Source organism: Carettochelys insculpta, chromosome 11, assembly GCF_033958435.1.
Source record: "Carettochelys insculpta isolate YL-2023 chromosome 11, ASM3395843v1, whole genome shotgun sequence".
In the NCBI taxonomy this organism is placed as follows: domain Eukaryota; kingdom Metazoa; phylum Chordata; order Testudines; family Carettochelyidae; genus Carettochelys; species Carettochelys insculpta.
The window spans coordinates 17,871,715-17,884,965 of record NC_134147.1 but is presented as its reverse complement, the minus strand read 5'-3'; the positions used below and the strand labels follow the sequence as shown (position 1 = coordinate 17,884,965).

General features: G+C 57.7%; 1 protein-coding gene across 2 annotated transcripts in view; it reads left to right on the top strand.

The window, feature by feature from the left end:
- Positions 1-13,251, top strand: part of CDC42BPG (CDC42 binding protein kinase gamma) — a 71,028-nt gene that overhangs the window by 48,977 nt on the left and 8,800 nt on the right. For both annotated transcript variants that reach the window (XM_075005257.1, XM_075005258.1), the window contains exons 21-28: positions 520-624; positions 942-1,010; positions 3,220-3,325; positions 3,631-3,764; positions 4,564-4,703; positions 10,108-10,189; positions 10,919-11,135; positions 11,537-11,599. In XM_075005257.1, the coding sequence (XP_074861358.1) occupies positions 520-624; positions 942-1,010; positions 3,220-3,325; positions 3,631-3,764; positions 4,564-4,703; positions 10,108-10,189; positions 10,919-11,135; positions 11,537-11,599 (916 nt within the window). The remainder of the gene's footprint in view (positions 1-519; positions 625-941; positions 1,011-3,219; positions 3,326-3,630; positions 3,765-4,563; positions 4,704-10,107; positions 10,190-10,918; positions 11,136-11,536; positions 11,600-13,251) is intronic.

Genomic DNA, 13,251 nt, shown 5'->3' with positions numbered 1-13,251 from the left:
CTGCCGGGGTCTCTCCCCAGCTCTGGGTGCAGAATGGGGTTTGTCGGGTGGGTTGTGGGGCCTGGAAGTCAGGCCTCTGGGTTCTGTTCCCAGTTCGGGTCTTTCCAGTTACTGACACGGGGGATTCTGTGTGTGTTGCTTGTGCTGATCTGGGTCACACCCATGAATAGCCCCTTGATTCATACAGTGCCCTCTAGGGTCCCCCGGGGTCAGCACTGCCTGCAGGGGAATAGCCTCCCCCACGGAGCCCCTGAGCCCTCCCCACACTCCCAGTGCTGCTCTGGGCTGAGAACTGACTGCGAGGAGCCCCTCACCCTCCTCAGCTCCCATCCCATTCGCTTCAGCACAGCGCCCCCTAGTGCTCCTCTGAGGCTGCATGGACTGGGGGAGTGGGACAACGCCCCCTAGTGCCGCTTTGAGGCCACCCTGGACTCCCAGGGAGAACACACCCTCCCTGCCTCATTGCCTTACCTGCTGGAGAGGCAGGGCTGGGTCTCCACAGGGCTTTTCCTTTGGCAGAAGGATGCGATCGGTCTTGGGAGCCCCCCAGACACACAGGAGAACCGGAGGTCAGCTGAGGACACTCAGCTCTGCCCAGAGGGGCGGAGAAGCCTGCGAGCCAACGTGAGTAGCAAACGCCCGAACAGCCTGGGGGCATCAATGGAGGCTGTAGTTCTTTGCTCTCCGGGCCTCACTTCTACCATGGCCCAGCCCTCAGCGGTCTGTCCCCAGCTCTGGGAGAATGGGGTTTGTGGGGGAGGCATGGGGAGCTGGGACTTGTGGGTTCTGTCCTAGCTCTGGGGGAAAGTGGGGTCTAATGGTTACAGCAGGACACCTGGGTTCTATTCCCAGCACTTCCACAAGTTTGATTTGGTTACTTCCTTGTGGCTCCTTTCTCTGAGCGCTCACACTGACTCTGCCCTGTTCCTGCACCATCACAGCTGGCCCCTGCAAAGCCCCCCACACAGGCGGCTGGTGCTGCAGAAGGAAGCAGCTCCGGCGCACTCAAGGTAATCTGGGGTTTGTTGGTATGTTTCCTCTGGCGGGGCAGGGCGGGACATGGAGCCTGTGTATATGGGAGTGTTTTAGTCAGGTGTGTTAGCAGGTGCAAGGCGGTGTGGGAGTCAGGACTCCTGGGTTCTATCCACGCTCTGGGAGGGGAGTGGGCTCAGGTGGGGAGCCAGAACTCAGTGCTGTTGGTGGCATTTGGTTCAACCTCTGCACATGCAGAGGTTTCTCTTGTCTGCTCATGGGAGAAGGTTTTACATGTGAAAGTTTTCTCCGTGTTTCAGTGCACGTGTGCAGTTGTGATTGTATGTTATTTAAGAACCAAGCTATTGTCATTTCCACACTTGGGCAGATGATTGCTCACCATGCAGCTGGTGTGATGCAGTGGTTGAGTGGTTCAGCTGCCCAGCTACAGCCCAGGAAGTTGTGGGTTTGACTCTCACTCAATCTTACCCAGACAGGCCATGTGTGGTCCACCCAGCTGCATCTCCTGCTCCCTCAGGTTAAGGGAGCCAAGTGCATTTGGATGCGGTGCTGGCGCTTACTCCCGTGTGTTCTGTTGGCTACAGCAAACTGCCAACCCTTAGACACATCATCCTGAGAAGCTGAAAATGGCTCAGGGTGGACATTGTGGGGTGGATGGCAGTTGGTGTGTGCTGTACACCTCTCTAGGCATCTATGCGTATGCACCTCTGGCTAGCAGAGGAGTCCTCTCTTGCCCTTTACTAGTAGGTTTCCATAAGTATGTGTGTGGTGTGAATGTGTGTTTATATAGGCATGTCCTTGTGGTTTCTCGTGTGTGTGTGTGTGGTGTGAAATACATGTGAAAATTTATCATAGAATCATAGACTGCTAGGACTGGAAGGGACCTCGAGAGGCCATCGAGTCCAGCCCCCTGCCCCAATGGCAGGACCAAGTACTGTCTAGACCATCCCTGATAGACACTTGTCTAACCTGTTCTGAAATATCTCCAGCGATGGAGATTCCACAACCTCCCTAGGCAATTTATTCCAGTGCTTGACCACCCTGACAGTTAGGAACTTTTTCCTAATGTCCAACCTAAACCTCCCGTGCTGCAGTTTAAGCCCATTGCCTCTTGTTCTATCCCCAGAGGCCAAGAAGAACAAGTTTTCTCCCTCCTGCTTATGACACCCTTTTAGATACCTGAAAACCGCTGTCATGTCTCCCCTCAATCTTCTCTTTTCCAAACTAAACAAGCCCGATTCTTTCAGCCTTTCTTCATAGGTCACATTCTCTAGACCTTTAATCATTCTTGTCGCCCTTTTCTGGACCCTCTCTAATTTCTCCACATCTTTCTTGAACTGGGGTGCCCAGAACTGGGCACAATACTCCAGCTGAGGCCTAACCAGCACAGAGTAGAGCAAAAGAATGACTTCTCGTGTCTTGTTCACAACGGGGACATTTGGGCATGTATGTAGAGGCTCCGTTGTGTGGTGTCGGGAGTGTGTATATTCGGGAAGGGGGGGACACTGGAGAGGATTTCTACCGTGAATTACGTGGGTGTGTTTTCCTTTATGTAGTGCTGAGGGTGAGTGTAAATACACATGCCCAGCTCAGACAACCCTCCTGCCTAGTCAGCGGTCACGTGGGTGTGTTTTTCTGCACACGTTGCTGCATTGGGTGTTGCGTTCAGTTGTGTGCCTGCCTGTGGGCAGGGGGTGCTTGGGGGTGTGCGTGCCGGTTATTCACATCCACTCTTTTGCCCTGCTAGCGTATGGCTTTCTGAGTTGCGACTGCAGGGGCGGGTATTTAGTATGGCGGGGGCATGTGGTATGCACCTCTGTTATAAATGTGGGGTGTGCACAGAGGGCGTTCTCTGTCTGTCACGAATGAGCACGGATGTGCGTGTCAGCGTGTGCAGTGGTAAGCTGTGACGTGGGCACGTGCCCCAGTGTATCTGTGGTGGGTGTTTGTATACTTGTGTGTGGACCCCTCACTGGCAGGTTAGGTGGGTATGTCTGCTAGGAACGTGGCGCTGTGGTGTGTGTCCAGGCTGGTGTTGTGCAGAGATGAATGTTGGGGGGTGGGGGGATTAGCGCACATGTTGCTGTGCGGTGTGTGTATGGGGGGTGCGTGCACGCAGCAGCCAAACGCCCCTCTCTCTCCCCCGTGTCACCAGCTTCCCGCCACCTCTCCCCGGCCTCAGCTCAAAAGTCTCTTTTTTTCGCTTTTGTCCCCCCCGTTTCCCAGCCGAAATCTCACAGCTTCAAGGTGCGGATTTTCACGACGCCCACCAAGTGCAGCCGCTGCACCGCGCTCATGGTGGGGCTGCAGCGGCAGGGCTATGCCTGCGAGGGTGAGTGATGGCTGGGGTTGGCTCTGTGCCCACAGGGATCCAATCGGGGCCCCTTCCAATTGCTTACCTGAGGCGAAGCCTTGGGCCTAGAACCTGAGGCCCCTGCCAGGATAAGCACTGAGCCGGGCCGTGGGGCTGGTACCCAGGTCTTGTCAGGCACTGGAGCCCGGCACTGGGGTCTCCGGTCAGGCAGGGCTGAATGCTGGGCCGCCTGGGTCTCTGGCCCCTCTGCCTGTGTCAGGTGCCTGTACAAGTCCAGTCTCCTTCCCCTCACTCATGCCCTGCCTCCTCGCTTCTCCCCGCAGTGTGTAACTACGTCTGTCACGTGTCCTGCGCTGGGGGAACAGGCATCTGTCCCACGCCCCCCGAACAGCTCCGGAAAACCATGGGAGTCAACCCGGTTACGGGGACGGGCACAGCATTTGAGGGGTATCTGTCGGTAAGTCCCCCCAGCCTCCGCAGGTGCTCCAGCTCAGCCTGCTTCTTGTCTGACAAGCTGCAGCATTGCGGGGAGGATACTGGGAGCTCCCTTCACCCAGGCTCCTCAGCTCTGGTGAATGCGGTTAAAGGAGGGGCACAGAAGTCAGGACCCCTGGAACCTCTCTCCAACTCTGGGAGGGAAGTGGGGGTCAGGTGACTTGGAACAGAGGGGCTGGGAGCCGGGACTCCTGGGTGGGAGGGAAGTGGGGTCAGGTGACTTGGAACAGAGGGGCTGGGAGCCGGGACTCCTGGGTGGGAGGGAGGTGGGGTCAGGTGACTTGGAACAGAGGGGCTGGGAGCCGGGACTCCTGGGTGGGAGGGAGGTGGGATCAGGTGGCTTGGAACAGAGGGGCTGGGAGCCGGGACTCCTGGGTGGGAGGGAGGTGGGGTCAGGTGGCTTGGAACAGAGGGGCTGGGAGCCGGGACTCCTGGGTGGGAGGGAGGTGGGGTCAGGTGACTTGGAACAGAGGGGCTGGGAGCCGGGACTCCTGGGTGGGAGGGAGGTGGGGTCAGGTGGCTTGGAACTGAGCGGCTGGGAGCCGGGACTCCTGGGTTCCATCCCCACCCAAGCGACTCACTTGCTGTGCAACTTTGGCAACTCACCCTCTTTGTATCAGATTCCCGTTTGACACTCCCCTGTCCCAGGGGAAACTGAGGCAGGGCCATGCTCTGTTGGGTGCCACCAACAGGCCAAATCTTCCTGGGGCGGATGGGGCTGTAACTCCTGCTGCCGTCTGGCCCCTCCCCTGTCCCCACAGGTGCCAAAGCCAGCGGGGGTGAAGAAGGGCTGGCAGAGGGCGTTTGCCATGGTCAGCGACTTCAAGCTCTTCCTGTATGATGTGCCTGAAGGCCGGGGCTCCCAGTGCGGCGTCAGCGTCATGCAGGTGGTGGATATGAGGTAGGGGGTGCGACCAGCCGCTGCAGACGCAAGAGAGGGGTCAGACCACTGAGACCTCCTAGCCTTGCAGCCCTCTTGTTGCTGCAAAGCAGCCCCTGGATCCCACCCCTGGGCCCTTCCAGCCCAGTACCACCCTGGGTCCAACCCCAGACGCTCTCCCCCTGCTCCCGGCCTCAGGCCCTTCCAGCCCTGTATCCGCAGAGCCTCTGCTGCCCCAGCTGAGATCAATGAGCCCACAGGACTGAGTGCAAAGCAGAAGTTCCCCTGCTGAGCCCCCTTCCTGCAGTGTGAGGTCACGGCCCCAGCGGGTGTTGTCCCCTCCGGAGGTGGCCCACTGCTGGGGGTGGGGGGTCATTGCATTGGCCGTTTTCTCCACGGAACTCAGGTAGGTTGTGATCCTGGTTTCTGGGGAAGAAACTTCCACTCCTCCGGCTTTCCAGGCATAGGCGCTTCATGAACTACGCCAAACAGTGAGCAAAAAGCAGGGGGCTAATACCAGCCACCAACTCCACAGCCACGGCAGCTGCGTTAAGTCAAACACCGAGGCAGTAAAGCCGGAAGAGCCCCTGGCGATTGTCTACGCCGACCCCCGGCACCCCCCAGTCCATAGGCCAGCTTTGAGCTAGTTCCTGCTTAAACGAGAGCAGCGCTGACCAGGCTTCAGCCGTGCCTTGCCAGTGATGGAGACCCCACCACGGCCGAAGATCAGGTGCAGGCCTGGCAAGGGAGGCAAAGGCACAGGAGCTCAGTGGTTCAAAGGGGCCTGGAGCTCTGGGCCCCTTGGGACCACCATGGGAATATCGCTCCGCTGCTGTGTGGTTTCCGAGTGCTGAGGGGGACACCCAGGGCAATGCTCCGGGTGGCATTAAGGACTGACTAGGCCCCGTCCCTTCCACCAGAGGCACCACCCTTTCTGGGGCATGGAGTGGGGCCCCTCCACAGCTTGCCCAAGGTGTTCAGCGGCCGTCAGCCCCGCTGATCAGGTGTCTCAATGGTTAATCCCCCGCCTTGTTGGACCTTTGCATTCCATTTCTAGCCTGAATTTATCCAGCTTTCACTTCCAGCCAGGGGCTCTTGGCTGGGCCTTTCTCCACCGGAGCCACGAGCTCCCGGCTGCCAGATTTCTGCTCCCCACTAGGCACCTGTGAACTGGGAGATCTAGTCAGCCCTCCACCTTCTCTTCAAGCTGAGCAGTTGGCGCTCCTGGAGACAATGCTGTAATCATTCTCATGGCTCTTCCCTGGCGCCTCTCCGACCTACCAACGCTGCTCGGTTTGTGGGCCCCAGCCCTGGGCCCAGTACTCCAGCAGTGGTCACACCAGGACCACACGCAGCGGTCTCAGGACTGCTCTGCTCTGAAGGAGGGGTGCCATGATTCAATAACCCAGCCGTTCCTGAGGGGCCGTGCTGCAAGGGGGAAGAGCAGCTGCCTTGTTTAGCTCTCAGCCCCACGCCACAGGGCTTTACACGCATGGTCGGGTTAATGGCTGCTAGCGGGAGGGTCCCACCCAGTCAGGCTGAAGGGAAAGCTGTGGCTGCGCTCTGATGCCAGTAAAGGCAGCACGCCCATGGGGGAAGCAGTCCCTTCCCCACACAGACATGGGTGGCAGGTAATATCCCAAAATCACCCACATGCCTCAGCTGGGGCAGGTTCTGGCTGCAGCCTCCAGAGAAGGCCTGGAACTGCGGTGGCTGGGGCTGGGGCTGCCCAGGAGGGCTGGGGGCCAGGCATGTCATGGGGAGAAGGGAAGGTTGCAGAAGAGGCGGGGTGGGGCTTGTCTTCCCCAGCTGCGCCTTCACCCTCCGCCCATGCACACAGGTTACAGAGAACTGTCAGGCTGGAAGGGGCCCTGAGAGATGACCCAGGCCAGGCCCCTCTGCTGCAGCTGGGCCGAGGAAACCCAGCCTGGCCCTGCTCGGTGTTTTGTCCAACCTGTTTGTAAACCCGCCAGTGCCGGCGAGTCCGCCATCTCCCTGGTACCCTGCTCCAGGGCTGAACCAGCCTGGAAGTTCTAGGGTCTCCCCGAGGTCTCCAAGGCCAAGCACCGACCCCATTGTTCCTTTTCCCACCTGTGGGGAACCCGGAGAACAATGGCACCGTGAATCACCCTGGTGACAGCCTTTCCCACAGGGATGGGGCGGGGTAGCTCAGTGGTTTGAGCATTGGCCTCCTAGACCCAGTGTTGTGAGCTCAGCCCATGAGGGGGGCCATCTGGGGCAAATCTGTGCAGGACGGTGCTAGGTCTGGCTATGAGGGCAGGAGATGGGACTGGGTGACCTCTGAAGGTCCCTCCCAGCTCTGTGAGATAGGTATATCCCCATATAACAATTCAACGGTTGCTAAGGTGCCCTCAGCCTTAGACAAAAAATGCCCCACAGGTCAGGCTCCAAGCACTTCTGTTGCTTTCCTCTGGATTCTTCAGTTTGCCCGCCTCTTTCGTACACTGGCTGGACATGGCCTTGAGTGAGACCTGGCCTGTGCTGAGCAGAGGGGGACAGTGACCTCCTGTGTGTAACTATCAGGGGGCAGCTGGTCCCGTTTAGGGGAATGAGCCCATCTCAGCCCAGCTGGAAGCAATTAACTGCCTCGGTGGCAGGGTAGCACCTACCTGCCTACTGGGCTGTCTGGGGGGAGGGTGGCAGAGCAGAGCTGGAGGGGGTGTTGCAGGGGTGTGGTGCTGCTAGGGAGCTTGCAGGGGGGAGATCGCCCTGCCAACCTCTCCATGCAAGAGTCTGGCTGGGGAGGAACTGACCGAAGGCTGCAGCTGGCCTGGAGGAGAGCTGGGGGCTCCTGAGCACGAGCGCGAAGGCTCGTCTGCATGAGGCGCCCGGGCAGGAGGAGGGTTGGCTTTGAGGGCCTCCTGTGGAGCCCACTGAGCTTTGTATCTGAGACCCGCAAAGGAGGTAGCTCGTTCTCAACAGCTGGGGCTGAGGGCACGGCTGGGCTGCGACCCCCCTGGGCCACAAGGGGTAGGGTGAGGGCCTGGTGTCCAGGCACATTCGAGACACAGCAGCACGGCTGTGGGTCACACGCCCCCAGCCCAGGGGTGAACGGCAGAGCGGTGGGGCACTGCAGGGGGAGTAAAGACGTGCCTGAACCCTTGGAGCAGTACGTGGGCAGGTGCCCTCTGGGGTTGCCTGCTCCCCCCAAGCCAGACTTCCACACCGGTGCTGCTGTTTAGAGTGGTGCTGCGCAGCCTTATCACCTCGGGCACGTTCAGCCCGCGTCATAATTTCACAGGACCCAACACGTCTAACCCAACCCCCTCCCCCAGAGCCAGGCACCCCCATCCACTCTGCTGTTACCCCAGCCCTGCCCCTCCCCCAGAGCAACGCACCCCCATCCCCCTGCTTATACCCCGCCCCTCCCCCAGAGCCAGGCACCCCTATCTGCCTCCTGTTACCCCACCCCCTGCCCTCCCCCAGAGCCAGACACCCCCCATCTGCCTTCTGTTACCCCACCCCCGCCCCTCCCCTCCCCCAGAGCCAGGCACCCCCACCTGCCTCCTGTTACCCCACCCCCTCCCCTTCCCCAGAGCCAGGCACCCCCAGCTCCCTGCCATAACCCCAGCCCCCTCCCCTCCTGCAGAGCCGGGCACCCCCAGTCCCCTCCCCTCCCCACTCTAACTCAATTTCAGTGATTCAACGGCACAGCCCCCGTTGCTGCCAGCACCCCAGAGCTGCCACAGCAGCCAGCACACCGACAAAGCGGGTGTTTGCCCATGGAAGCTCACGCTCCAAAATATCTGCTAGTCTACAAGGCGCCACAGGACTGCTTGTTGTTCTCGAAGCTACAGACTAACACGCCCACCTCTCTGATACACAGCAGACAGCACTCCCAGTTCATGGCTCTGGGGCACACTGAGCACTGCTTTGTGGCACACCAGTGTGCCACGGCACACTGCTCACAGAGCACCAGTGTCACACCCGGCTGCTTCCCTGTTCCCGCAGCTTTTCCCCACTGCAGGGAATCCTTCCAGCAGGAGGAGGCCGGGGGGAAGAGGTCCAGCAGCTCCCTCCCTCCAAAGCCTTTCACTAACAGGTGGAGCTTTGGACTGCTGTGTGGCCCCAGCCTGCTTTTTATTGCCACGCCCAGGCGCACGTTCCATGCAGAGAGAGCGTGCCGCTCCTCTAGCCCAGTCCAGCACAGCTCGTTACAGGGAACGTTCTCGTTAAACAGCCAGGAGGAAAAAAACCAGCACCCATTATCTGAAGTGGAGACTCGGGCTGCCCGAAAATTGTCCTGTGAAACGTTTGTCCAAACGCATTGGCAGAGGGTGCGGTTTCGAGCCTCGCTGCAGGGCCGTGGGGCTGGTGGTCCCCCCGCAAGGCGGGAATGTTCCTTTTCTGCCTTTTCGGAACGCAACACTTGGACCTGGAGTTTTGAAATGCCATTGGGGGGTTTAAAATTTACTTCCTGAGAAATAAAGAAGTCAAAAGAAAATTGAAACTTTTGACGTCTTTAAACTAGCTTTTATGTACCTAATGGCTTTTTTAAATTATTCTGTGGCAAACTTTGTTGGTCGTTGGTTTTCTTCCCAATGTTGCACTGAAAAGCCTATGCAATTGTGGGAACAAAAAATCTCAGGTGCTGCCTAGTACTAGTTTTAATACGGGTCCTCTCCCGTGTAAGATGCGTGTATGAGCTTTTAGGCAAAGGGGTGGAGCAGCTTTAGGAGTTTGAGAAGTTAATTTGTAGGTGCTGTTCTCAGATTCTGTGGGTTCTAGCCCCCACTCTGCCCTGGCCCTGCCTCACCCTTTCAGTCACCTGCTATCACACTCTCTTTGGTCTAGATACCCCCTGCTGTCACTGAGGGTGAGGAATTGGATGGGGAATAGGAGCAGAGGAAAATACAGGGGCTGGGAGGCCATGGGCAGAAGGTTTTTATAACCAACAAGAGCATCAGCACTTCCCTACTTTGAGCAGATAGCAGCAGGGCCCACTGGCAAAGCACGTGCCTCATCCCCTTTGAGGCTAAAAACCTACTACTGCTACTGGCAGAGAAAGGCAAAAGAACTACCCAGGGATGAAAACTAGAGGCGGATGATATAGAAATGAGCCACTTTTGTTTTCAGGGGGTGGGTGATTAACTGCTGGAGCAAAATCCCTGCAGACGTGGTGGATTCTCCACCTCTGAATGCGTGCAGAGGAAAGCCTGGCTGCCTTCCTGGAGGAACTCCCCCAGTGACTGGGCTCTGCAGAGGCTTAACTGGGGGTGACCTTCCCTGGCTTGTGCTGTACAGGAGGTCAGCCTAGGTGCTCGAATGTTCCCTGTTGTCTTAAAATCAGCCTCGTGAGCAGGTCTGCACCCCTCTCCTGCCCCAGGCTTGCACTGCTGGCTGGGGCACAGCAGCTGCTCTGGCTTGTTGTGAGGCGCTGATGCCTCTCATCTTCTATTTAAAGGGACGAACAGTTCTCGGTGACGTCAGTTCTGGCCTCGGACGTCATCCATGCCAGCAGCAAAGACGTGCCCTGCATTTTCCGGGTGAGTCGTGGGTGTAGAACGCTGACAGCGCTGGGGATACCGCAGGGCCAGATCGGCAGCTGCGAACCTGTCACTCCAGCTCAGGCCGGGCATGGCTGAAGATGGCCAGTTTCATCTCAGGCCTCTCACGCATTGGGTCCTTATCACAAGGGGCGAGCGATCCGGGGCTACACCACTGGCGCAGAGCTGCAGCGGCTCACGCCTGTGAGTGGAAATTGCTCCATTGACACCAGGAGCTACCGACATCAGACTCTGGCTCTGCCCCGCTGCGGTCAGGGGTTGAGCCTCACAAGTGGGAAAAAGTACCCCAAAAGTTACTTGTGTAAAGGTGCAGCTGCCTGGGGAGGGGATGTACTTAAGTACAAGTCACCGGCGTCCCTCTGGAAAACTACTTGAGTAAAAGCTTGCCACATGGGGCACATCTAGATTGTACTCAATTATCCAGAAGTGACAGCAGCTGCACTTTCACTCAAGTAACTTTTTGGGTACTTCTTCCAACCTCTGTTGAGCTCAGCTCCCCTAAGATCAGAATCTGGCTCTGGCTCTGGCCCCATTGCAGACAGTGAATCTGGCCTGACCTCACAGAGCTACTATCTGAACCCAGCGCTGTCCCCGCTGTCGTCAGGGGGTGATGCTGCATTGACCCCACGGAGCTGAGCTCCAAGCCCAGCCCTAATCACCCCCAACCTCTTAGAACATCGCTAAGCTGCCCTCCCCTGCTCCCCTTAGATCACGTCCTCCCAGCTGGCCGTGCCGCCCACCACCAGCTCCCTCCTGCTCCTTGCAGACAGTGAGGCCGAGATGAAGCAGTGGGTGCAGGTGCTGGTGGAGCTGCACCGCATCCTACGGGAGAACCAGCACCATGACCGCTCCGTCTATATCCTCAAGGAGGCCTATGACAACGGCCTGCCGCTCATCCCGCAGGCCCTCTCCGCGGCTGTCATTGGTGAGCTGGCAGGGGAGGAGAGGGCAGATCACCTGGGAGGACAGTGGGATCTGCTGGGTGAGGGGGTGGAGTTGGGAGCCAGAACTCCTGGGTTCGGGGGGGAGAGGGGGGGAAATGGGGTCTAGGAGATTAGAGCTGGGGGGGGAGGGTCTCCCGGAGTCCCTGCCCTCATTCTGTATCCTGCTCTTTTACCGACACCTTTGGACAAGTCCCTGTGCCGGCTTTTGCCTCAGTTTCCCTATTTGTAAACAAAGAATAATGAACTCCCCCAGCATCCCTGGTTGTGGGGGGGTGGTTGCTGGAGCATCCAGAGCCCCTAGGGAGGAGGCAGCCAGGCTGTGCAGCCCAGCCTTTCCCACGGCCGCCTGCCTAGCTCTCACACCTGCCCATCCTGCTTGCAGACCGGGACCGGCTCGCACTGGGAACCGAAGAGGGGCTGTTTGTGATCCACCTGCACAACAATGGTAAGAGCAGTCCAGGGGCGTGTTCCCAGGTGTGCGGGAGATGACACGCCGGCAGCTGGGCTGCTCCGTGGGCCAGTGGGAGGAAAAGGTGGCTGGCCAAACTTGGCGCTAGTTCAGGCTCAGGATCAAATTCCAGTCTCGATTATACCCTGGTGTAAATCTGGAGCTGCCCAGAGGAATCCTTGAGGCAGGCTTTGGGTTCTAGTGACGCTACTCGTTATGGATAAAGTGGCAGTAAATCTGGCGTGGCTGCACTTAGGTCAGTAGACACAATAATAGTTACAAACTGGAGTAAGTCTCTTCTGTCGGATACACAGACAATCTGCTGTGAACGGGGTGCCCTTTGGGGATCTGTTAGGCCTATTGTCACTCTGGAGTAACTGCGCTACATGAATTGGGTTGAAGGGAAGGGCCGAGTTCTGATTGCAGTGACAGGTTTAAATAGGGACACATTTATTTTGAGACAATAAAAACTGATCCCATTACCCATTAGTGTAAACCAGGAGGGACACCATTGACTTCACTGGGCTCAGGATTGCATTCTGGCCATGGTGACCCCCTGGCTGAAGCAGCTGCACTCATCGTTCAGCCAGATTTCAGCCTTGCTCATAAACCTGGTGTGCCACTGAAGTAGCTGCACTGAGGTCTCTGGGGTGTACTCTGATTTCTGTTATGCATGGGAGTAAATCTGGAGTAAGCCATTCTAGGTAATTAAGCCAGATGCTGATCGCTGTTAAATGCTGATGCACGTCAAGATTAACCCCCTGAAGTCAGTTACACACTGCCTTTATTTTGGCATTTTGGTTTGCACCCTGACGTCACACACAAATCTGATGTAACACCACCGAGGCAAGTTCTAGTTTCTGTTGCAACCTGGTGTAAATCTGGAATCACTCATGAAGTCACTCTGGATTTATGCTAGTTTGGAATACAACAGCTGTCCACCATACCAGGTTCTGACTGACATTACCAACTGCTGTAACGGCAGAATAGCTCATGGAGTTAATCTGGGTCACTCCAAGTTTACCTCTGTGTAACTCTGCTAATCCAGAGTCTGATCCTGGTTACACTCCAAATTTAGACAGGGGAGTAGCTGAGAAAAGCGGCTCCCTTCTCAATGGCGACGTCTACACTAGCACACTACGTCGAAGGAGCCCGTTTCGAAGTAAGGACATCGAAATAGGCTACTTCGACGCGTATCGTCTACACGTCCGCCAGGGCTGGTGCCATCAACGTTCAACGTCGAAGTAGCGACGGAGAACGTCAAAAGGAGCTGCCCCGGAAGGAAATGCGGAGCGCGCACACACACACACACACACACACACACACACACACACACACACACACACACACACACACACACACACACACACACACACACACACACAAGCGCTCCCCGTCGAAATGAGAGGCCAGCAAAGCCCCAAGCCGCTCCCTTAAAGGACCCCTCCCACGCACACTCGGCCTGCGCAGCACGAGATCCACAGAGCCAACAACCAGTTGCAGACCCTGTGCACACAGCATGGACCCCCCAGCTGCAGCAGCAGCAGCCAGAAGCCCTGGGCTAAGTGCTGCTGCACACGGTGACCATAGAGCCCCACAGGGGCTGGGCAGAGCGTCTCTCAACCCCTCAGCTGATAGCCGCCATGGAG